This window comes from Anastrepha obliqua, chromosome 2 (genome assembly GCF_027943255.1).
Source record: "Anastrepha obliqua isolate idAnaObli1 chromosome 2, idAnaObli1_1.0, whole genome shotgun sequence".
NCBI classification, from domain to species: domain Eukaryota; kingdom Metazoa; phylum Arthropoda; class Insecta; order Diptera; family Tephritidae; genus Anastrepha; species Anastrepha obliqua.
In genome coordinates this window covers 110,193,745-110,218,273 of record NC_072893.1, presented here as the reverse complement: position 1 = coordinate 110,218,273, position 24,529 = coordinate 110,193,745, and the positions used below count along the sequence as shown (strand labels likewise).

The 24,529-nt window shown below is 38.5% G+C and overlaps 1 protein-coding gene across 1 annotated transcript in view; it reads left to right on the top strand.

Moving 5' to 3' along the window:
* The first annotated feature begins 6,196 nt into the window (after positions 1 to 6,196).
* Positions 6,197 to 24,529, top strand: part of LOC129238828 (MAP kinase-activating death domain protein) — a 69,597-nt gene continuing 51,264 nt past the window's right edge. Inside the window, exons 1-11 of the mRNA XM_054874021.1 lie at positions 6,197 to 6,319; positions 7,072 to 7,445; positions 7,611 to 8,157; positions 8,240 to 8,601; positions 8,667 to 8,793; positions 9,491 to 9,523; positions 16,837 to 16,931; positions 16,995 to 17,178; positions 17,244 to 18,164; positions 18,227 to 18,415; positions 21,758 to 21,823. Coding sequence (XP_054729996.1) covers positions 6,197 to 6,319; positions 7,072 to 7,445; positions 7,611 to 8,157; positions 8,240 to 8,601; positions 8,667 to 8,793; positions 9,491 to 9,523; positions 16,837 to 16,931; positions 16,995 to 17,178; positions 17,244 to 18,164; positions 18,227 to 18,415; positions 21,758 to 21,823 — 3,021 coding nt within the window. The remainder of the gene's footprint in view (positions 6,320 to 7,071; positions 7,446 to 7,610; positions 8,158 to 8,239; positions 8,602 to 8,666; positions 8,794 to 9,490; positions 9,524 to 16,836; positions 16,932 to 16,994; positions 17,179 to 17,243; positions 18,165 to 18,226; positions 18,416 to 21,757; positions 21,824 to 24,529) is intronic.

Genomic DNA, 24,529 nt, shown 5'->3' with positions numbered 1-24,529 from the left:
TGAAAGTATTCGATGCGATACCAGCTGGTGGTAGTAGAGGAAGAGGAAGGCCTCCTCTGCGTTGGAAAGATCAGGTGGAGAAGGACTTGGATTCACTTGGTGTGTCCAATTGGCGCCGGTCAGCACGAGAAAGAAACGACTGGCGCGCTTTGTTAAACTCGGTCAAAATCGCGTAAGCGGTTATCGCGCCAATTAAGAAGAAGAAGATATCAAAGCAAGTGTGCCCTCAAAAAACTTGATACCATGAGAACCAAATGGGCAGTGAGTTATACTGTGTGTACTGAGCGCATACGAAGTACTTCTGCAAATTAACTATTCTCTCACGCTAGCTGAGCAACAATAAAAAATCTACTTAAGTATACTCAATGTGTACAGTATATGGTACATAGAAGGTTATACTTAAAATAGACTTCTGGCTATACGAAAATGGTGCTTCGTCATTCCTACTTTTTATAACAGCGGCGATGACATACTTCAATTGAAGAAATCAAAGGCCTAGAGGCCATTTCTTAATAATCCAGATTTTATTATATCTAAAGCGCACTCTATACTTGATTATATCATATAAGAAGGAACAGTTTGGAATTTTGCAGACCCTTATACTCGTAGGTTGCTATTTACAGCATTCCTTCGATATACATTACCATATGCTTTGTTTATTTGGAGACCTTACCACCAATTCTCTGTTGACAGAATTCAACGAGTTCGAAAAGTTTTTTTCAAGTATGCTAAAAGGTTTTCTTAAGTATGCTAAAAGTATGTCCCATCATATAAATCCCGCATGCTCTAATTATTCTCAAACAGCGAGAATGTTGAAGATCAATTTTGTGGCTGTATATTTTGTTTAATATTATCAAGGGGGAACCGATTGATTCGGTTCCTACCAGGCTTTAACGTAATAAATATTCATTCCATTTGATTGGCTTCAGAACAAATATTGTCTTGCAATGCTCCTGTTACTCGCGCTCTTCATGAACTCAATGAAATTTCGAATTGTATTGAACTCAGGTTTACTTTATCTTAACCATATTTTTCTGCCCATTGTTTAAATGAGTTGTTTAATGCAATAAAACTTTTTGATAAATATATTTTTGTAGTAAGCAGTCAGTAAGACATATGTTTTTTTTTGATTTCAGAATAAATAAATAAAAACAAAATATGAAAATCTATATTATGTATAGGAGACTTCTTTAGTCTGTTCTAAGCACAAAATAAAGATGTGTACAAAAATTTAAATATCTTAAAGTAACTTTTAGGTGTCGCTATCTAGGTTTGAAAAAATGTAATTCTAAATATAAATTCATCACCAAAAGGGTCCATAATGTAATATCAAACTCCAAAGGCTATAATTTGTTTAGGCTTTTTTAAGTTTAAGTTCTATCTTAAGTCTATTTATTTATTTTTAGGGCTAATATTTATGCACGAAAGGAAGTTATTTCCTTTGAACCGATGCACGTTTGATTGAAATCGGGCGAACGGTACACTAAAAGAAAGGGTTTAAATAAATTGAAGTGTGCGGCTTGAAGTTATTCCAGAAATGAGGTGACCTACAGTTTCATGCCGCCTCCGAACCGCAAGTGCTTTTTATGAGGAGTTTTTTCATGAGAGAAATACTCTCGGAGGTTATCTATCGAGGGGCGACCGCTAGCAGAAAAAACTTTTTCCATCATTTGGTGTTTCATGCCCGCAGTGGGCTTCGAACACGGGTCTTAACGAATGGTAGTCATTCATCATATATATACAGTTTACATTGGCCGTCATGAGGAATTGTGTTCTCTTACAATACGAGTACTAAGTATTTTGAGTTAATAATGCTTAGAAATCTTTATTACTTCTCAATATACCCTGAATTGAATTGTTCGTTGAGAGAAAATTCTTGCAGTGGAAGAGCTCTGTTGGCTATGACTTATATTATGATTATTCCAGATGTAAACTGACCTTAAGTTACACAGCAACAAACAAACTGCATTTGTAGTTTTTAAAGATGCCACATCAAATAAATAAAGGGTCCGCCATATAACTTTACGGAATTAAAAATGCTAATATATAAAAAAGAAACTACTCAATATTTTTCCAAACTGTTTTTTTTTTTATTTTGAAGTACAATCCTTCCGGTTAATAATGGAATACAACTTCATTCATATGGCTGCCTCGGCTAGCCATGCACCATCCCATACGATCGGTCCAATTTTTCAACACATTTTCGATTGTATGCGGCTGTATTTCAGCTATGACATCGCGTATGTTGGTCTTCAGTGCATCAATTGTTGCTGGTTTGTTGGCATAACACTGGTCTTTGACGGCACTCCAAAGATAATAATTCAACGGCGTCAAATCGTAGCTCCGAGGCGACCAAACGATATCAGAATTTCGGCTGATAATGCGATCTTCGAAGACAGTGCGCAAAAGATTGATCGTAGCATTCGCTGTATGGCAAGTAGCGCCATCTTGTTGGAACTACAATAAATGCCACCAATATCCTCCTCTTTAATTTCTCGGAACAAAAATTCGTTCAACATGGCCCGGTAACGCTCTCCATTGACGGTTACGGCCACTCCTCGCTCATTTTCAAAGAGAAATGGACCAATGATGCCTCTCGACCAAAATCCGCACCAAACAGTGACTCGTTGTGAATGCATCGGCTTTTCTTCGAGTGCGTGCGGGTTTTCTGAGCCCCAAATGCGGCAATTTTGCTTGTTAACATACCCGCCGAGATGGAAATGAGCTTCATCCGAAAAGATGATTTTTCGGTAAAAGTCTTTATCTTCTTCAAGTCGATCCCAAGCCCTTGAAGCGAAGCGAAAACGCATTGGGTGGTCGGTCCTTTGAGCGTATACACAACCATTTTCGTTCAGCGGAAGAATAAAACTAATTTTCTGTCAAATCAGATGACAGCTAAGTGTTACCATTCTTCAAATAATACCTAGTTCAAATCCGTAACGATAGATGGCGGGTCCTGTATATGCTAAATATTAATATCCCAAACCAATTTTTGAAGACTTATTGAATTAAAAAAATCAATCAATTTATACATGTTTCCCATTTTCAGGTTACTCTTAAGTTAATTTTAGAGTACCTACACTATTAGACATAATTTTACAAAACTTAGGCAAACCCACCGTACCAGCAAAGCATGTTTCTTGTTAGCATAACCTAAACTTAGAAAGCAAAAAGAGTTGTTGGTTTCGGGTTTCTGTTTAGGTTAGGTTTCTAAGTGCAAAAGCAGCCATGCTGCCATATTATTTTTTTACCTAATAAAACCAAACATTGAAAACATGTAGAATGAAAAACTAATATGGCTGATGCAAACGTGATGACGTGCAGAGTAACAATCGTTAATTTCCAATGAAAATTATAAGTAAAATCTAACACAGGTTTTGTGGTATGTTAAATGACTATGAATAGCTTCATCTCAATTATAAGTCCACTTGAGTAGCTGTTAGCGCACATCCTATAAAGATTTTCAGACGAACTGTGCTTAGACTAAACGAAATTAGCTTCCTTATAATGTTCCTGACCAAATCAAAGGAAAGTGATCAGTGAGCCATACAATGAAATATATTATATATGGATTTTGTTTTTAAAGCTTGAGAACTTAAAATGATAACTGAAGCCGGAATAATGTTGAAATGAATTTTTTAAATATAATTTGGTAGATAATTTCATGGTATTTATTTTTTTAATATGATATTCGGCACATATCCGCCGTGGCTACGAGTTATATTACATGGTCCATTCGACCAGTCCAGGGCTCGATAGCTCTCGCCATTTACAGTAACGGCAGTGTCTTCTTCATTTCGAAAGAAATCAAAGCCGATGATGCCGAGAGTGCTCTATGAACAGATTCGAGAATAGATCTATTGTTTATTTTTTTAAGTAATTTTCCACAATTTGGAAGCGTTGTTCTGGCGTTAAACGATTTCGAATCCAAACTTACTGATCAGAAATATCAACATAGTCTGCCATTTTCAGCTGTCAAACCCTAGTTTTCGTTATCGATAGTTCTCATGCAGCTAGTAAATACGCAACAGGTAAAGAAAATTGGAAATATTAGGTGGGTAATCGATCTGTCTTTTCCTGATAAGGATTCAGAAGATGTACTATAAACGTTTCTTAAGACTTAATATTTTTTCACTGAAAATCCATATCTAAAAACATACTTACAAAAATAACCTCAACTAGGTTTGTTAGGTTGATATGGTTGCCCAGGGAATGGGCACACTTGGACGAAGAAGGATTCGTCCTTTGTGATGCCATTTAAGAGGGGTGAGGCGGGAGAGAAAGACCGATGGGATACAGGGAGAGGGCGGGGAGAGATGGTGCTGGGATGGTTAGGAGCGTGCGGATTACGAACGATGACTATGTTTGCGTCGACCGCTTAATGCTGCTGATGAAGTTTATCAGATTTTTAATGTCAGCACCAGCTATATTGGCAGGCGAGGCAAAAAAGTAGGAGCCAAGATGCCTAGATCAGCGCAGAAAGGGCTCGAGGTGATTCCAAGTCTCACAGCATGCATTCCTCGCGCATTGTGTCCTTCGAGAGAGCCCACGAGATTAGAGAGCTGATATTTTGTCAGCCTCAGAAGCTCGCCCGAGCGCCTCCGGTCCACACGTGGCCAGAAGGATTTCGCGACCTTACACTTTTGTGGACTTTCCCAAGCGCTCGCTAAGTTGGTGCGATGCCCATCTTTCCAGAAGCAGACCGCTGGTAGTCAGGGGGATCCCGATTCTCTCCCTTCGCGGGGAAATCACCTCGCATGTCCCTTGTCTGGCCAGCTCATCTGCCTCACAGTTTCCAGCAATGTCGCTGTGACCAGGAACCCAGATGAGGCTGATGTTAAAGAATTCGGACGCAGTCGAAAGCGAGGTCAAGCATTCCTTGACCAATTCCGAATGCACCGTCATAGACCTGAGGGCCTTTATTGCCGCTTGGCTGTCGGAGTAAATATTTACTTTCTTGACCGTTAATACGCATTTGAGCAGCCAATCGGCTGCCTCCTTGATTGCGGCTACCTCTGCCTGGAACGCACTGCAGTGGTCCGGTAGCCTGAATTTGAGTCTGATGGGGAGCTCCTCGCAAAATACTCCTCCACCAACCTTTCCTTCCAACCTCGATCCATTCGTGAACAAGTTCACCAGGCCCTGCCCCCAAGTGTAGCCCTCCGTCCACTCTTCCCTTGACGGAATATAAGTGGAGAAGGTTCCGGTTGGACTAAACGAGGGTATATACTGATCCGTTGACAGAGGGATGAACTCGAAGTTTCTGAGCCCATAAGTGAGATTAAGCTTATAGCTCCAGCCCCTCAGTCTGATTGCGGTACGCGAAGCGGCAATTCTGCCTGCGATGTCTACGGGTACCACATTTAACATTGCGTTGAGCGCCAGAGTAGGAGTCGTTCGAAGCGCCCCTTTGATTCCAATGAGTGCCGACCTCTGAACTCTCTCCAGTTTCTTCACCAATGTCGACTTCTCTAGTGAGTTCCACCAGACTATGACTCCATATAACAAGATAGGCTTTACAATAGTATTATATAGCCAGAAAACAACTCTAGGCGATAGGCCCCATCTTTTACCAATTGCGCCCTTGCATCCATACAAGGCGATTGTTGCCTTCCTCACTCTTTTCTCAATATTGGGCTTCCATGTAAGCTTGCTGTCAAGGATAATACCTAGGTACTTTACCTTGTCAGAAAGCATCAGAGGAGCGTCCCCTAGTGAGGGAAGTTGAGCTCTGGGTATTTTACGTTTCCTCGTAAATAAGACGAGCTCCGTCTTAAGAGGATTCACCGACAGGCCGCAATCCGTTGCCCATCTAACAACTACGTTAAGATATCCCTCAACCTCAACTAAGAACAAAAAGTTTGAATAGTTATTTTGTCCTTAATCTTGTCAAATTAACTAAAACTCATACTAACCTACCTTTGTTATCTACCAAGAGCAAAAAATATTATCAATTTTTCTAGGCCAAAGACCAAAATACTGCAGCCTACAAACTACAGATTAATATTTATCGAGTAAACTTCTTCTAAACTAAGCATTCAATATTCTTTGTGTTCTATTTCCAGCTTTACTTAAGGTACTAGGCGGCAAATAAGTAAAACGAAAATAATTCAATCTTTGAAGCGTTTGAAGCTACTAACAGAAAAGGAGCGGTATTCTCTATTTGAAGAGGTCATAGATCGAAAGAACTTAAAAAATGGCCGATCAGCAAAAACTTTCGCTATGTCCTCGTCTTGTCGACTACATGGCAATTGTAGGAGCCCGTACTACTCCGCCCATGCCAAAAGGACTACCCGGCAATAAAACGCCACCTGTGCAGGTGAGTGAAAATGGGTAATCTTTTTTATTTCCTATTTATTTTGTGAACCTCCCCAAGGTAAGTGAAACTGCATATATTTTAAAAATTTTATTTATGTTAGTAATCCTGGCTAAGTTAAAGAGAGTTTAGTTCCGTTAAATAACTCCGACTTCATGCCATTACGCATTTTACGCTCTAAAAAGACAAGCAATATGAAAAATTCTTGCTAAAAATCCCTCAACGCGTTTGTGGCAACCAAGAGCTTAGTTCAACGACAGCATTTCCGCATGTCCTCCTCGAACGAAACGTTTCCCATCTTCGGATGCTCAAAAAAATTATCCTCTAGAGCGAGTGCAGTAAATCAAAGCTTGGTCTGAGGTTCCTCTGCTTCTTCTTGATTAGTGCAATAACGACCTAAATAAGCTTGATCTTCCAAAGTTTCATTCTTTTATTTTTGCGGCCTTACATTAGTTTTTCATTGGAAGTATTTTTACGTGACGGCTCCAAAGCTTACAGCTCAAGCAAATGCATTGTGGTGAAGATAAATTAATAAGGGCTTGCATTTCGAAAGGCGAACGCTAGCAGTCGCAATTTATGGTGAACATACACTGTTGGTTCCTTGGCTGCATACGTCGATGCTCCCACCAAGACCCACCTGCTCGTTTTCGAAGTGATATTTTAAAAAATAGATTAGAGAGTGTACTAAGCAATGCAATTTCGAAATTTACCTTTGCCACGAGACGCTAAGAAAAGTTTATTTTTTCCAATTTCAGATCCCTGAGCTGTTGCGTCGATATCCACCATCGGACCATTCAGATTTCCCTCTTCCCCTTGACATGGTATACTTCTGCCAACCTGAAGGTTGTACCAGCGTAGGACCACGCCGAACTGGGTCTGCCATTCGCGACATGACATCCTTTGTATTTGCGCTCACCGACAAGGATTCGGGCAAAACTCGATATGGCATCTGTGTTAATTTCTATCGACCGATTGAACGACATTCGACTAATTTAGAACGTGGTGCAGCTGGTGGAAATCATGGTGCTGTTAGTCTTGGACAAAGCACCCGTGGACGTCGCAGCTCCGCTTTTCGACGCGAATCCTGGCGCAAGAGCATGGAGCGTAGCTCGGATTCGGCATTTAGTAGGCAAGTTGATTCTAAAGTCTCTCACTTACAAACTCATCCCAGCACAACCAAATACAACAACAAAAGCAATAAAAACCAACTCAATCCAAATTCGTTAATCATTATATCACATGATGCTAAACGACGTATTTTTTGTAATAGTTACGGCCTCTTAACTTCTTCTAGCGACTACAGAAGTAACGTCGCTCCTAGTGATTCGGATCGTGAAATGACATCGCGTCGTGATTCGGATCCACCGAATCAACACCACTTATCACATGGGGCGCACGGTCATATACAACAACAACTGCAGCAGCAGCAGCAACAGAGTCATCAACAACAAATACCAAAGCTGGGACTGATGGCACCATCCGCGGACTCAGAGTCAGGCGGCAGTCATTCGCCATCACCACGCGCCTCACGAAAACGCACTAAACTGCGTAATCAGTCGCTTACCTCGCTCTGCATTATCTCACATCATCCATTTTTCTCAACGTTTCGCGAGTGTTTGTTTATACTTAAGAAGCTGATCGATGCCTGCAATGAGTCCTCATCGCCAAAGCGTTTGGGCGCTTCACAAAAGCTAAATCGTGACAATGTGTGGACGGTGCTCACTGGTCATGCTACCGAAGCTACCTCGTCCATTGTGTTGCACGATGTACGCGAGATCGAAACATGGATCTTGCGGCTATTATCCACACCAGTACCTGTACCTGGCTCCACGCGTGTTGAGGTATTTATATATGTAGCATAAGATCTTGCTCAAATCAACATTATTGTTGTGTGTGCAACTTTTTATCTTTCACCACCTACAGGTCGAGGTACTGTCTCCAACCGTACATGAACCTCTGCTCTTCGCCCTGCCAGACCACACACGTTTCTCGCTGGTGGACTTCCCATTGCATTTGCCGCTTGAGCTGTTGGGCGTGGAAACTTGTCTGAAAGTGTGGACGCTGATAATGTTGGAAAACAAAGTACTCTTTCAGTCACGGGACTACAATGCGCTCTCCATGTCGGTAATGGCATTCGTCACAATGCTCTATCCGTTGGAGTATATGTTCCCCGTGATACCGCTGTTGCCGACATGTTTGAGTTGCGCTGAACAATTGCTGCTGGCACCAACACCTTTCGTGATTGGTGTTCCAGGCACATTCCTAATGTACAAAAAGAATTTCCGGTAAGTTATTGTTAGCTAGACAATCGAAGGCGAATAGTATTTAACTTTGAAACGCAAATCACTAGGCTACCGGATGATATCTGGGTGGTGGATCTGGACTCAACCAAATTGACACCGCCAACTGGTGGCTATGAGGAGATTCCACCATTGCCAGAACCTGAGGGTACCATACTTAAAAATCACCTGAAGCAGGTAAGTGAATAAAACTCGTTGCAAGCTGACAATAGCAAACCACAAAAGCTAACTATTGCTACAAATTATTGGACCTCTTCTAAACTACTCACAAAAGGAGTTTATTAACTAAATAATTTAAACGGTTTTTGTGACAGTTCAGTGAAAAATATTATATTTATTATGCTTAAGTGTAAAAAAAAATTTCTATTAAAATTTGGTTACATGTTTGTACAAAATTTATTTTCTTCAGTTTTATACCATTTTATTTATGTCTGTACATATCTAATTACGAACTTTTATATCACATTTTTTGTATATCATAATTTTACTATTTTAACTATTTAGTGTTGCCGATTATTTGTTTTATTCATTACATTTCATTAAATTCATTTTATAAATGCAACTTCAAATAATTTTCATCTTCAACGCTTTACCTTGAAATTTAATTGTTAAGTTTTAACCTCCTATTTTGCATACATACATATATACTTAAAACCGTTATGGTATCTCAATAAATAGTATGAACACACTTGGAGCTCTCCAAGACTCCTACTATACACACAAGGCTTACCGGACTTTTGCTGCTCTCTTCCCATTTCACCAAGCTGCTACTACTACTGTTTACTTTCTCATTCATTACATACATGTACAGTTACTACGTTGTTTATTCTTATACAAACTGTTTTCTTTTCGAAATTTTATTACATGAACACAGGCTATGCAACTTATGGATGAAGCTGGACTCGGTGTAAATATCTTTTATTTGTCATCTAACACTTACAAAAAATGTGTCATTCATTTCCTAAACTAACTACTATATCTGAGTTACTATTGAGTTGGCACGAGTTTCCATTTAATTAAAATAAGTATATTTATTGTGAATCCCCTTTATTTTGTTAAAATTTGTAGATGTGTTGTGCCTTCGATGAAGTTAGTTTGAAGTAATTTTTATGTGTTGTGTTACATATGTGTGTACATATGCATTTGTATATGTGCCTACTGTACAGCTCTTTTTATAGCGACGTCATACTCGTAGCACCCAAAGGCGGGAACTTCAGTTTTGTTTGCAACCAAGATAATTAAATAGCATTTGGTCTGTTTATGTCATACACCAGAGACTTATGGGATATTTTATTTTAATATCATTTGTGAATGAAAACCATGAGCTCGTAGGGAAATGTAGATTTTTCAATATTTTATACTGAATGTGAAAAGTTAGTGGTCAGAAACTAACGAAAAATGGGAAATATCGATGACTACCAATATTTTTTTGACGAGATAACGTCTTATAATTCGATTTAGTCGGCTGCACGCACGAAAAAATGCGTCGTTATCTTGCTCAATCGTCGTTATCTTGCTCATTCGTCGTTACCTTGCTTAAACTGCAAGCGAGAGCGCGGAACGAACGACAAAGACTCAATCTGTCCCCGCGTTCGGCAACGCTCGACATCTTGCTCTCTCCTACTTAAGTGAGCGTATATATGTACCTATGTATATGCGCATATGTATATAAATTCACATATTTGTATTTGTATATACATTCTTCCTGTGTGCATTGTAATGAACCATTTCTCTGTTGAGAATAGGACGATGATAGAAAAAGTAGGAAATGAAATGGAGTGTTTCGAGTGTAATGTGTCTTGAAAAAGGCAAATCGATGAGGTTGCCTCTTAGTGTTGTTCACTTATAAACGTCTGATGCACACTCGAAATTGAACATACAGTGAGTTACAGTCAAAGTGAGCCACCAATTCCTTGAAGATATTTGTTTAAAAAACTTTTGTAAATACTTTCAAACACCCATTATTTTTTGTCAACTTTATCAAGTGAGCATGCTTGTGTAATCTTACTGTATTTTTTCTGTTTGTTTGCTGCCGAAGTAAGAGTAATAATGAAGAACAAAAACAAACGCACAAAGTAACGTCACACTCAAAGTGAGCCACCTAACATTATTTCTTTTAAAATAACGGGATATGTATTTTTGGATATTAATTTTCGCTTGCATCTTATTCTTAGAGTTTTAGTTGTTTATTATCAAGCGGCTTATAAAGATGGGTCGACAAACAAGTGTTGAAATTAGACAGTTAGTAATTGATCTTTTTAAAAAAGGAAAATCCCAAAGAAAAATTGCGGAATATGTGAATAAAAGTCGAGGAACTGTCCAGCACATCATACATCGCTTTACTAGAGGAGGAAGAGTAGGAAACAAGCAGAAAGAAAGCAAAAAAAAAGGCGTTTTCAGAAAGGGACGATGCATTTATTTTGCGGGAAGTGAAAAAAAATCCTCATCTTAGTGCTCCAAAATTAACGAAGATGGTTGAGAAGCAGCTAAATACCCACGTTAACCCCGAAACTGTAAGAAGAGTTCTCAGAAAGCATGGTTATAATGGTCGTACGGCCAGAAACAAGCCATTTATTAGCAGCAAAAATCGAAAAAAAAGGTTGGAGTTCGCGCTGAAATATGTCTACAAGGATATGAGTTTCTGGCAAAAGGTTCATAACGGTATAATGCACCGTAGAGGCTATAATAATATTTTTGTAGGTTCTCTTTACAGACGAATGTAAATTTAACTTATTTGGCTCTGACGGTAAGAAGATGGTATGGCGACAAAAAAACACTGACTTTCAGCTGAAAAACCTAAATCCCAGTATGAAGTACGGCGGTGGCTCCGTCATGGTTTAGGGCTGCATGGCAGGTGGTGGAACTGGATATCTTCAACATATTCCAGACATAATGGATAAATACGTTTATATAGACGTTTTGAAGCAAGTGTCGAAAAACTAGGGATCGAAGGCGACTTCTATTTTTACCAGGACAATGATCCTAAGCACAAGTCGTTTGTTGCGCGGGAATATCTATTATATAACTGCCCCCACGTATTGGAAGTACCACCGCAGTCTCCATATATAAATATAATTGAAATCTTATGGTTCCGTCTTGACCAAAACCTGCGGAAACATAGCATTTCTTCAAAACAAAGTCTTTTAGATGCCTTACAAGACGAGTGGCGTGCAATTCTTTCCACATATACCTGTAAGTTATTAGAATCAATGCCCCGACGTCTAAAAGCCGTTATTTCCGCCAAAGGTGGCCCAACAAAGTATTAATTTGTTATTCAAGTTCAGTTCAGCTAAAGTGGCTCACTTTTACTGTGAGATAGATTTGTGAATTATTTTAGTTTTTGTTCATTTTTTTATAATAAACAAAGAAAGTTCTTCATGTAAGCGATAAATTATTGAAGCTAATATTCAAACAATAAAAACACATAAATCTTTTTTCCAATCTGTGGTATTTTTAAACAAATTTCTACTAAATCTGATGACTAGGAAGTGTGGCTCACTTTGACTGTGACTCACTGTATCTTTCATGAATTTGATAAATGTTTCGTCATTTTTCACGTTTGTGTAAATGTACCTTGACCTACTATATTCCATTGCGATTCCATTTACCTCCTTCTCTATACCCATACAAAATATCTATCAAACAAATAAAATTAAATTTTTGTTTTGAAAATTGCACCCATTATATCAGTATTTTCTTATGACGTTGTCACGTTAAACTATCATCAGTAAACCGACTTTACAGACAACCTCTTTTTTACATGTAATCGATAAAATATCAATAGTTCTCAATAGTCTAAAATAGCTGAGTTACAATGCCACAAGAACAACGATGTGATCCTGATAGAGGTCTGATTCAATTCATGATCCGTGCCGTTCGTTTTGTTTTCGTCAGTCTTCTCAATTGACATGAGTTGTGGTTTCAATTTGTTATACTTTTGATCGCGGAATGGCTCTAGAAGCAATTCCTTTACTTGCAATGCGATTTTGCTTGATAGGTTTGCAACTATATGCAGGTACTACGATTTGTTCCAAGGTCGTTTTTTTTTAATTGCGTGAATTTGACTTCCGAGATCGATATTTTTTGGATTAATGTAGATGCTTCGTTTAATCGAATTTTAAGCGACTCAATCTCTGTTTATCGCTCAACATAGTTAAGCACGACCAACTAACCCAAATTGGGGGACATCAGAATTCGTTTTAGAGGTATGGTTCCTTCGGCAAAGTTTCTTATTTTGATCCCTAGAATATGATTTTCACAGAGCAATGGGCGATTTTTTTGCCTCCCCACAAGTCGACCCGGCCTACTACACAGTGTGCAGTGACCTGAGAGAATGCCCATTAACATTTTCAGTTTATCCGTGGGGAGTGTTATGAGTTTTCTAAACCTTTTTTTGGTAGTACCCTGGAATTCGCCTGGCGTAGCCCTATAGTTTGGTGCCAGGAAACCTCACTTAACATTAGCTCCTCACTCCTAAACTTCTACTTGCTGGTGTGTGATCGTATTTACGTATTTGCGTATTTGCAACTGAGCCGTAATTTCGATAATATTTTTTAATAATTGCCACACGTTTAGCCAGCGTGAAATGAAGTATAATGAAATGATAAACCTTCATAAATAATTTGAAACCTGGATATACATAATTGGTAAATTTTACAGCTGCTGAAACATATCAATTTGAAAAACTATTGTTGATATCGGGTTAATACGAGTACATACAGCGTTTTTCAATAGGTGCGCTTCAACTTTTTTCCGATAGGGACGGCGAACGACGCAATATTTTTTATTTTTCGCTTGTCATTTGTAAACTTCATTAGTATACATTTCATCATGGAACGCTACATACTTGAGCAAAGATTGCAAATCGTGCAAATTTTTTATGAAAATAATCGTTCCAAAAAATCATCTTCAGTGATGAAGCTCACTTTTGGCTCAATGGCTTTGTCAACAAGTAAAATATGCGTTACTGGGCAGAAAGCAATCCACACGTGATTCATGAGGCACCGTTGCATCCCGAAAAAATCACTGTTTGGTGCGGTTTACATGCCGGCGGCGTAATTGGCCCATATTTTTTCGTTGACGAGAACGATCGCCACGTTACTGTGATTGGAAATCGATACCGCGACATGATAAACGATTATTTTTGGCCGCAATTGAATGGTATGGACTTAGACGACATGTGGTTTCAACAGGACGGGGCCACAAGCCACACAGCACACGCTACAATTGATTTGTTGAAGAGTAAGTTCGATGAGCGCATTATTTCCAGAAATGGACCGGTCGAATGGCCGCCGCACTCGTGTGATTTGACGCCTCTAGACTATTTTCTTTGGGGTTATGTGAAGTCATTGGTCTACAGTAACAAGCCGGCGACGATTTGTGAGCTCAGAGCCAATATTGAACGCGAAATTGCTGGAATTTCGGCCGATTTATGCAAAAGAGTGGTCGAAAATTGGGTTCAACGATTGGACTTCGTAAAACGTGCACGCGGTGGTCATGCAAAAGAAATCGAATTTCATACTTAAATGTATATGTTCAAACTCGGCAATAAAAAAAAAAAATAGTTAAAAAAGTCAAACCGTTTGTGTTTTATTCAAAAAAAAAGTTGAAGCGCTCTTACTGAAAAACGCTTTATTATAAAATCCGATTATTCTCTTAATGATCTTCTGCTTTATAATATTTGATTGATTTCTTGGGTTGTCCAACTCAATGTCCCATTCCAGCTCAATATTTGCATGAATCGATTTGGATTATTTTTATGAGTAGTGTATTTGATATAAAATGTCAGTTTTGGTAGTAATAATAAATAAAATTATACTCGTATGAGGATGTACCCTCCCCAACATTTGCTGCTTGGAGCATAACAGCATTGAAGATAAAACACCCGTAAATAATGCACATTTTTAAGAAACTATTTTTGAACTGAAAATAGGCGTTTTCATGAGTTAATCAATTTAAATATTATCAATTTGCCTTCATGGTTTACTCTTAAAAATATAATCATATTTACGGTGTATAAGCTTAAATCCGCTGATTGCTCGTAGATGGCGTTAGTGAGCATATCAAGTTACCATAGAAATGCCATATTTTTTTTTGCATGGGTTCGACACCTGTTTACATCAATCACTGCACATCATCAGTGATTTCATACAGCAACACACTTTTTTCCTTGCGTAATCATGTCTAATTTTGTGCCAAAAAAAGAGCATATGCGGGAAGCTCTACTTTTTTGCTTTAATTTGAAGAAATCGGCTGCCGAATCGCATCGAATGCTTGTGGAGGCCTATGGTGACAGTGCATTATCGGAAACAACTTGCAGAGACTGGTTTCGTCGGTTCAAAGACGGCCATTTCGACTTGAGTGACAAGAAGCGTGAAAATCGGCCCAGAAAAGTTGAGGACCATGAATTGCAGGCTCTTTTGGATGAGGACGTTACCCAATCGCAAAAAATGCTTGCCAAGCAGTTAGGTGTCACTCAACCAGCCATTTCCATGCGTTTACGTGCCATGGGAAAGGTCCAAAAAGTCGGAAAATGGGTACCCCATGAATTGAACGATAGACAGATGGAGCGACGCCAAAACACATGCGAAATCTTGCTGGCTAGGCATAAAAGAAAGTCGTTCCTGCATCTTGTGGTGACTAGCGATGAAAAGTGGATATGCTTTGAGAATCCTAAACGAAAAAAATCATGGATCGATCCCGGCCAACCATCAACTTCTTCATGAAGACCTAATCGCTTTGGACGCAAGACGATGCTGTGCGTTTGGTGGGATCAGCAGGGTGTCGTTTACTATGAGCTGTTGAAACCTGGTGAAACTGTTAATTCTCATCGCTACCACCAACAACTCATCAAATTGCGCCGTGCTTTGCGATTCGTACGAAGACGTCCGGAAATGGCTTGACGAGTGGTTCGCCCCGAAAGATGAAGAATTCTTTTGGCGTGGTATACACAAATTGCCCGAGAGATGGGAAAAATGTATAGCTAGCGAGGGCAAATACTTTGAATAAATTATTTCTTTGCTTTCTATAAAAAAAATGGGTTTTTTTTACTAAAAAACAGCGGATTTAAGCTTATACACCTGTATATGTTTCGGTCCAAATCAACTCTGAAGGTCAGCCATGTTAAACATCTTCTAGGATTCCACGTTGTTGGTGTAACTTGCGCAATAAATAATATTTTCAGCTGTGCTAAATTAAGTTTCTACAATAAATATTTATTTTATCTTAAAAGCACAGAAATTACTTATCGCCTAGTAGTGCAGAAATCGTAGTTCTGAATTCTGTTCTTAGGCTAGAAGCAAAAGCAAAATTTTTTCGATACGTTTTGGGCCTTATTAGAAAAAGCAAGTACTTCCATTATTTAATGAAAATGATTTTTGCTGAGCTCGCAGTGTCGTTTACTACCAAGGCCAATTAAAACAAACTCAATTTCACCGATAACCCCGCTCAATTTTCATACGAACTTACGGCCCGATTTTTTTTTGCTTTGTTTTAGTTTTTCGGTACAAAAAAACTTTTTGATATAATATCTTGCAATATCTGTACTGATATCGAAGCCAGAGCCCATTTCCGGTATGTCACGCCGAAAAACACTGGCCTACTGAGCCACCAAATAAATAATTAAAATGTTAATTATAGGCAGTTTCTTTTGGGGGCTCGAAATTGAGTTCGAATTTGAGTGCTCTATTAAAAATTTTTTCTATAATTTTTTATAGAGTCCGAATCTGCTAGCAACGATGTAGAGAATTAAAAAATATTTTTAGTTCATAAATTATAAATATTCCTTGAAATGTTGATGTGTTTTATTTTGTTGCCTTATTGTGTATGTGTTGTTGCCGCTTTCGTTTCCGCCTCTCTTTATTGTAAAGCATACTTGTACCTCCCGTTTGAAAACTTTGCAATTCCTTTCTAAAATTCCAAATCAAAAACAGTCGTCTCGAAAAATAACTCCTCAACCTTTTCTCCATCATCCATCCGTACACTACCATTCCGTTTCATAATCAACCCCGTTAACATGCGCGATTGCATGTGAATCTAGGCATATTTAAGAAGAAACATAGATTTTTTATTTCGTAATGTTCTTGTTGCTCCATTTTATTGAGTTCCACCATCGGTCAAAAGTCTATAATTTCCCAACACTACTCAATCCTACTAATACACACATCTTATAGTTATTGCATAAATTAATTGATTACTAAAGCTTTTTCATTCCGATACTAGGCGTTATCCTCTATGTCGGCTTCCAATCAGGCCATATCCGCACAACAGCTTATGCCGTCGGTTCGCGACAGTCTTACAGAGCCAACTCTACTGGGGTGAGTTCATTTCGCCAATCAAAATCTATTTATTAAAATACTACATCAATTAAATTATTAAAGGGTATCTCAAGTCCGTTTGCCGCTACAGTCGCCCACGCAGTCCGCGTACACAAGTCAACGCAGCTCAATGTCGGCACAGGGCACTCATTCAAGGCAACCGAGTCCGATGAATTCGCCCGCTTTGAATCCATTTATCTTTGGTACGGATGTAGATTCAGTAGATGTCGCCACACGCGTTGCAATGGTACGATACGTGTGTTAGCATACAAAACACTTCAGTTTCCCAACTATGCTTACCATTCTTTGCAGGTTCGATTTTTTAACGCTCAAAATACTCTAGCGAATTTCGCCGAGCATACTCGCACATTACGGCTCTACCCACGCCCCGTGGTAGCGTTTCAGATTAACAGTTTCCTACGTTCACGTCCACGTGCTTCACAGTTCCTCAATCAATTTGCACGCACACAAGCTGTAGAGTTCCTCGCGGAGTGGTCATTAACCCCAACTAATGTTGCCTTCCTGCGCGTACAAACCGGCGTAATGGATCCAGCTCAAGTTGGTGATAAACCAAAGTGGTTCGCTCACCAGCTTACACCTATACGGTTCTCTGTGTGGGATGACGGCAGTTCACTAAATGGTGCATTGCGTTCTCTCAAACAACTAGAGTGCCAACCAACAGATGAGAGTGGTTCCGACTCGGAGGGTGCGGAGAGTTCAAGTTCCTCATATTCCTCGCTCAGTGACTTTGTCTCGGAAATGGTGTCTTCAGATCTATCGCCGAGTATACACGATGTTTTCGGTGCACACAATCGGCCTCACAATGTGCCACAAACGCTTTCATCCAATCTAGATCCAGCTTTAGTTTATCATCCGCCTAGCACTCTGCAGTATCCGGAAAGCATGTCTCATAAAATAGAGGTCAACGAAGATGAGGAGGACCAACGTGCTGAATCACCACTCTCGTCATCATCAAGTCGTTCCGATTTAAGTTCTCCCAGCCGTGATTCTGAATTTGAGTTTCCAGCTAAAGCAGCGGGACCTTTCGATTTGGCAGCACCGGCAGCAATTCGCTTGGAGGCAACTATACGGGCTGCCAGTATTGAGAACGAAGGGACCGATATGGGAGAACTAAAGAAATCACCAGTATTGTCACAAAAACAGCAACAACAACACCACCAGCAGCGGCATACGGGTGAAATGGAGCATGTTGGTGTTGAAAAGAAGCGTCCGGTATTGTAACTAAAATTTTTATAAATTTCCTTGATTAATATTTAATTTTTATACATGTAAAGCCTCCAATAATACCCCCCGTCTCCAATATCCTCGCCCGCACTGGTAGCTCCGGTTCAAGCTCAAGCAGTCCTGGACGGCAAGGATCACAGGGATCTCTCTTTGAAAACTTCGCCTCCCATGCAAAGGAGCTGGTGCGTGAGACAACACGGCAAAGCAGCCAGGAAGGATTGTTGGCCCAAGTGGATAAGGTAAGCATGGCTATTACCTAGTGTTCATTTTAAATAATTGACTATAATATTTGTACATTATCCTTGGACCGATGGCGGCGTACACACTTTTTGGGTGTTTGGCCGAGCTCCTCCTCCTATTTGTGGTGTGCGTATTGATGTCGTTCCACAAATGGAGGGATTTTGTTCCACAAATGGAGGGATGTTGTTCCACAAATGGAGGGACCTACAGTTTCAAGCCGACTCCGAACGGCAGATATTTTTATGAGGAGCTTTTTCATGACAGAAATACACTCGGAGCTTTGCCATTGCCTGCCGAGGGGCGATCGCTATTAGAAAAATGTTTTTCTTAATTTTGGTGTTTCACCGAGATTCGAATCTACGTTCGCTCTGTGAATTCCGAATGGTAATCACGCACCAACGCATTCGGCTACGGCGGCCGAGAGAACAATACACACGCATTTGTTCAAGCAAAACCCAATCTGCTTAGTTAAGGGTATCAGAACTTTTTTATGCGACGCTAATTTTTATATTAAAGGAGCGGACTTCATGCACACCTTTCCTTCTTTGCTTGAGAAAACTTTAGAGCTCTTAAAGCAGTCCGACTATTCATAATGAAGCTTTTTTTCTATAGGTTTAATCTCCAAAATTTCCGTGTCTTTCATGAGGGTTGATACATTAGTTTTGAAGGCGAGTTGCATTGGTCAGATAAGAAGTATCTAAGCGGAGTGTTTCGCTTTATAGTATTTGGCCTCATTTGAAATGGTGTTTTGTGGGTGCATAAGCGTGTAAAACGAAAACGAAAAAAGGTTTTTTATTTTTGTTTTCAGCATTTTTTGATGCTTTGTTAAAAAATACAAATGTTTTTTTGGCCATACGAAGTTCGTTCGAAAAGTTGTCAGACTTTAAAAAATAGTCACGGATTCCGGTACTCACAGGTGTCTGAAAACAAAAAGACAAAAAGGTCCTTGTTCAATATGAACATCGTTATTGTGTGAACTACGATCTTTAAAAAAATAAATTTGCCGAAATGATGGACGCTCAAAGATGATAACCCGTTTTTTGACTCTTTTTTAACTTTCATGGTCCAAAAAAAAATACTACAAATTTTTCTCCCTCAATGGTCGTAGTTCATATGATGATAATGATATCAATGCTTCGAGATTTAAATTTTATTTGATTAAAATCGGTTCGGTATAACCGGCTTCATCTGTGTCCATTGTCCATGTGAAGACCATTTTTTGAAGGTTGACAACTTTTTAAACGAACCTCGTATGGCCAAAAAAAAGTTATTTTTTAACAATGTATCAAGAAAAAAATATATATAAATACTGGCCTTAATGGTATTTCGTTAGTAAATTCGCTCATTATCAACTGAGACTTAGAACTGTGCAAGGAGCAATCGATGAATGTTCTCTTAATCATTTTTACGAAACTAAACAAATAATCAAGGGCTCCAAGAAATGACTTGTTTGTTACATTGCCTAAATTTTATTCTTGATAAACCAGCTTGTATGCATAGTACAACCATTTTAAACAAAATGAATATTTGAAGCAAAGCAAAAAAAATATAAAATTTAATTCAAATATTACGACATACATTTAAGAGAAGTAACTGCATTCGCTGCAATCCGAGCATGGTTAGAGGCCATGCATTCAAACTAATTAACGAGATCCAGACCTGCATTAAATACTATATACCACTCGACTAACGAACCTTTGTGGCCCTTTGTTCCTCCCTGGAACCATAGCAAATAATAATAGCGGATCTCAAACGACTTACACCGAGAGACTAGGTATTTGTCCTTCCCAAACTCTCATACTCTGTATACTGTCAATGCAATCCTATCACAATCCTTGGTTATCTTTTATATACGGGCACTGTCGAAGCGCAAAATCCACACCTCGTTATTCTTCGAGTAAGACCAGCACGTTCCAGAATTGCGCATGGTGCTAACCGTATTTTCAAATATCCACTTAAGTACACTCGATTCGGTCCCACAACGTCGAAATACGAGTAGTTCGTTTCATGGGTGTAGCGTTTGTTGACATCCACGCTGACGATTGATGATAGAGCCGATCTAAACAGGGTTCGGTAATTTGCTACAAAAATAACAACAAATTCTTGTTTCATTTAATTGTTGCAATCAGTAGAGTATCGCATCCTAGATCAAGAAACACCAAATGATAAAAAAGTTTAATTTTTAATAGTACAGGGTGGGCCATATAGCGTTTGCTTTTTGAACCACCTATTTTTTTGAGAATGGTAACACAAATGACATGTCAAATGTGTTCATAATTTACTTAAAGGTTTGACATTTACGAAATGGGACGCTATACGCTTGAACAAAATTGGAAAATATTGAAAACCTATTTCCAAAGTGGTGAGTCTTCTTCTTCTTTTCTGATTTTCACATCGGTGGCTACGTCAATAAGCAAAATTGTCGAATTTGGGGCTCAGAAAATCCACACGTAATGTAGAGAAGCAAATGCATCCACAACGAGTCACTGTTTGGTGCGGTTTTTGGTCTGGCGGCGTCATCGGACCATTTTTTTTCGAAAATGAGCGAGGAGCCGCGGTTACAGTAAATGGCGAGCGTTACCGTGACATGCTCAACGAGTTTTTGTTTCCAAAAATTGAAGAGGATGACATGGACGACATTTGGTTTCAACAGGACGGTGCAACTTGTCACACTGCCAAAGTTACACTCGAACTTTTGGCTACCGTTTTTGAAAACCGAATAATCAGCCGAAATTCCGATATCAATTGGCCGCCCCGGAACTGTGATTTAAGCCCGTTGGACTATTTTTTGTGGGGAGCCGTTAAGGACAAATGCTATGCGAACCATCCAGAGACGATTGATGCTTTAAAACACGAAATCGAAGTTGCCATTCATGAAATTGGAGCCCAAACAATCGAAAATGTGCTTAAAAATTGAGTTGATCGAATAGCCTACTGTAAAGCCAGTCATGGCAGTAATTTGAACGATATTATTTTTCATTCATAAATGACAATGTTCAATCTTCAAAATAAAAAAAAGTTTGAAAAAATATTGATTCGTTTTTTTTTATAGCCGATTCAAAAAGCAAATTTAACATGGCCCTCCCTATAGTTGCTCCTTAAAAAAGTTCCATGAAAAAGCACCTCTTAAGCTACCCATCTACTGAAATCAATAAGCTTAATGCAATTATGGTATATTAATTAAACTTCCTTTGTAACCATTTCCTTTCTCGTGCGAATAAGTGCAGAGCATTTAAAAACATCGGTCTAAGGTTTCCACAATATTAAATTTTATTTCATTGACTTTGTTATTTCGGTATTCAATTTACAAAATCTTTGGTTTCTGAAACAATTATTGTTAGCAACATTCTATGGAAGGTAGTATACCCGAAGAGTTAGATGAGAAAGTGCGACACACCTTTGAAAAGGTTTGTAACTTAAAGTGCCATCTTTGATATAAAACACAGCAAAAGATCAGAGCTTCGAATTTCGCAAAAAAGTATTGGAAAATTCACTTAAAAAAATAAACATTGTCACGAATTTCAATAAAATATCACTACACATAGAAGGTGTGCTCCACAGGAAACAGATCTTTTGTAACTACGAGTGTACGAGTTAATATGAGTATTAGGTTTCGGTTACAACTATTTTTTTTTTTTTTTTATGTTTATTTTCTACATTAATTATACTTCTATCATACTGACATCTAGTACATTTTTTAACAATTAATTAGGAAAATTATTAAATGTATTTCATCATGGCCAGTGCCAAGACGAATACAGCGATTGCATTTCACACAGAACAGTTATTTTAGCATACGAGAATTCATATATGATTTAATAGGTCAATTGGTCGGTTTCTCTTCAGACTTCCTAAAGTTCTTCTTTCAAGTTGTGAGAGTGTATTGACTTCTTTGTTTGTGTGCTGGCTTATTTCTTTCAAATATCTTATTGATATCGCTTTTGTTTCTTCGTCAATTAATGGTATATTGAACGTTGTATGAATGACATAATTTTTTGTGATTGGTTTAATGACCGCCTTGTCTATTAAAAGTTTGTTGGAAATACTGAGCTTAGAATTTCTACCTACTAGAACTATAATAATAATAAAGAATGTATTGCCAACAAAATGTTTTAATATCCTAAAAACCTACCTGTCTGAGCGCTATTTTCGCGTCAGGTACGAAGATGAGTTCTCTGAACTGAAAGAGATAAAAGCTGGTGTGCCGCAAGGAAGTGTGCTTGGAGCTCTTCTCTATCTACTTTTTACCCACGACTTGCCAAACAGCAGAAATTGCTTTATAGCAACATTTGCTGATGATACTGCAATATTAACCGTCGGAAAGACAGAAATAGAGTCTACTACACAACTGCAGCTTGCTATCAATAAAATATACAATTGGACAGATAAATGGCACATTAAACTGAACGAAACAAAGTCTGTACACATCAACTTTACAAAAAAAAAGATCAACTACCTGCCAATATACATAAACAGCATTAAAGTACCATACGCTAATACAGCAAAGTATCTAGGTATGACGCTCGATACGAAACTTAGGTGGAGTGCGCACGTGAAAAAGAAAAGAGAAGAACTGGACCTAAAATTCCAAAATATCCATTGGCTAATGGGTAAGCAATTAGCGTTATCCGCACCCAACAAGATACTGCTTTACAAACAAATTCTCAAACCTGTCTGGACCTATGGGATTCAGCTATGGGGTTGCACCAGCTATAGTAACACAGCGCATATACAAAGATTTCAGACTAAGGCACTCAAGCATGCAGTTTGTGCTCCATGGTATATTAGGACGCAAGATCTAGAACGTGACCTCAATATTGATTCGGTTACGGCAACCATAAAGAAATTTGCAAAGTCGCACGCAGAGCGACTAAGCAAGCATGTGAACAATGAAGCCTTGATTCTTAACGATAATACAAAATGGAAGCGAAGGCTCAATAATAAAAAAAAAAAAAAAAAAAAAAAAAAAAAAAACTAGAACAATGAATATTTTATTTTCTATTCCATTTTATTATCTATTATCAAATATTTTTTTAACAATAAATCTGCGCCTATAAAGAACAAAAAAAAAAAAAAAAACGCACACACAAATTAACTGTCACTATACCTGTAGAAAGAGTTCAAATCCTCTGAAACCAAAAAATTTAAAAACATTTTAATGAGCCAGGCTTAATACACCGAATGAACTATTAAATCTCAAACATATTGAAAATTGAATATATGGCACGGTTCTGAAATTTGTTTTACAAAATTTGTGTTTTTTTGTTTTTTTGTAACCATTTTCAAGTACATTCGGGTGGCGCAAAATTAACCATTCAACTTTTTACTAAACAAAAAAAAAATTATTTTGAATGACGGAAATCTTTATTTTGACCCTTACGCGCTCCATTGCTTGTCTGTTTGTATGCTGCAGCTGTCTAGCTCACAAGTGTCAAATATGATTGCCCTAGGACGATATTTGCGAATATTATAAATCTTTCCATAATTGATTAATTTTGCGCCACCTGTTATGTACATAACGCATGCTGAAAAGTCCCGGACCGTTTTTTTTTTTTGTTTAAAATTAGCATTATTCATCAACGAAATTTCCATCAAGAACAACGCAATCATTTTGCTTCAAAATAGACTTCAGTTTCAGCGATAACCTCTTCATTCGAGCGAAATTTCCTACCGGCGAGCATTTTTTTAGGTCTGCGAACAGCCAGTAGTTGCTGAGATTAGTGGATGTAAGAGCAATTCAAAGTTCGAATTCATGTAGTTTGACCATTACTCATGCTTGTTTGTGGTCAACAGTGAGCAAACGCCGCACTTACTTTAAACAGAGCTGAAATGTTATTCTGCATTACCGAGCTGATGGGATAAGATTTGCAAAAACGCTTAAATTTTTGGGTGGGATACATTTTAATACCGTTAGTGGTATATGATAATCTACACCGAAATCTGTGATCCAAACAAATTCTATACAGATTGGGTTAGGTTGGATTTGGCTGAACCTGTAGATCGCACATAGACCAGAAATTGATCCATAGTGAGACCAAGTGGTTGAGGTGGTATGAGGAGTTTATGATTCTATCTGAACGATGTGTGATTTCACAAATCAGTAGCCAAATTCT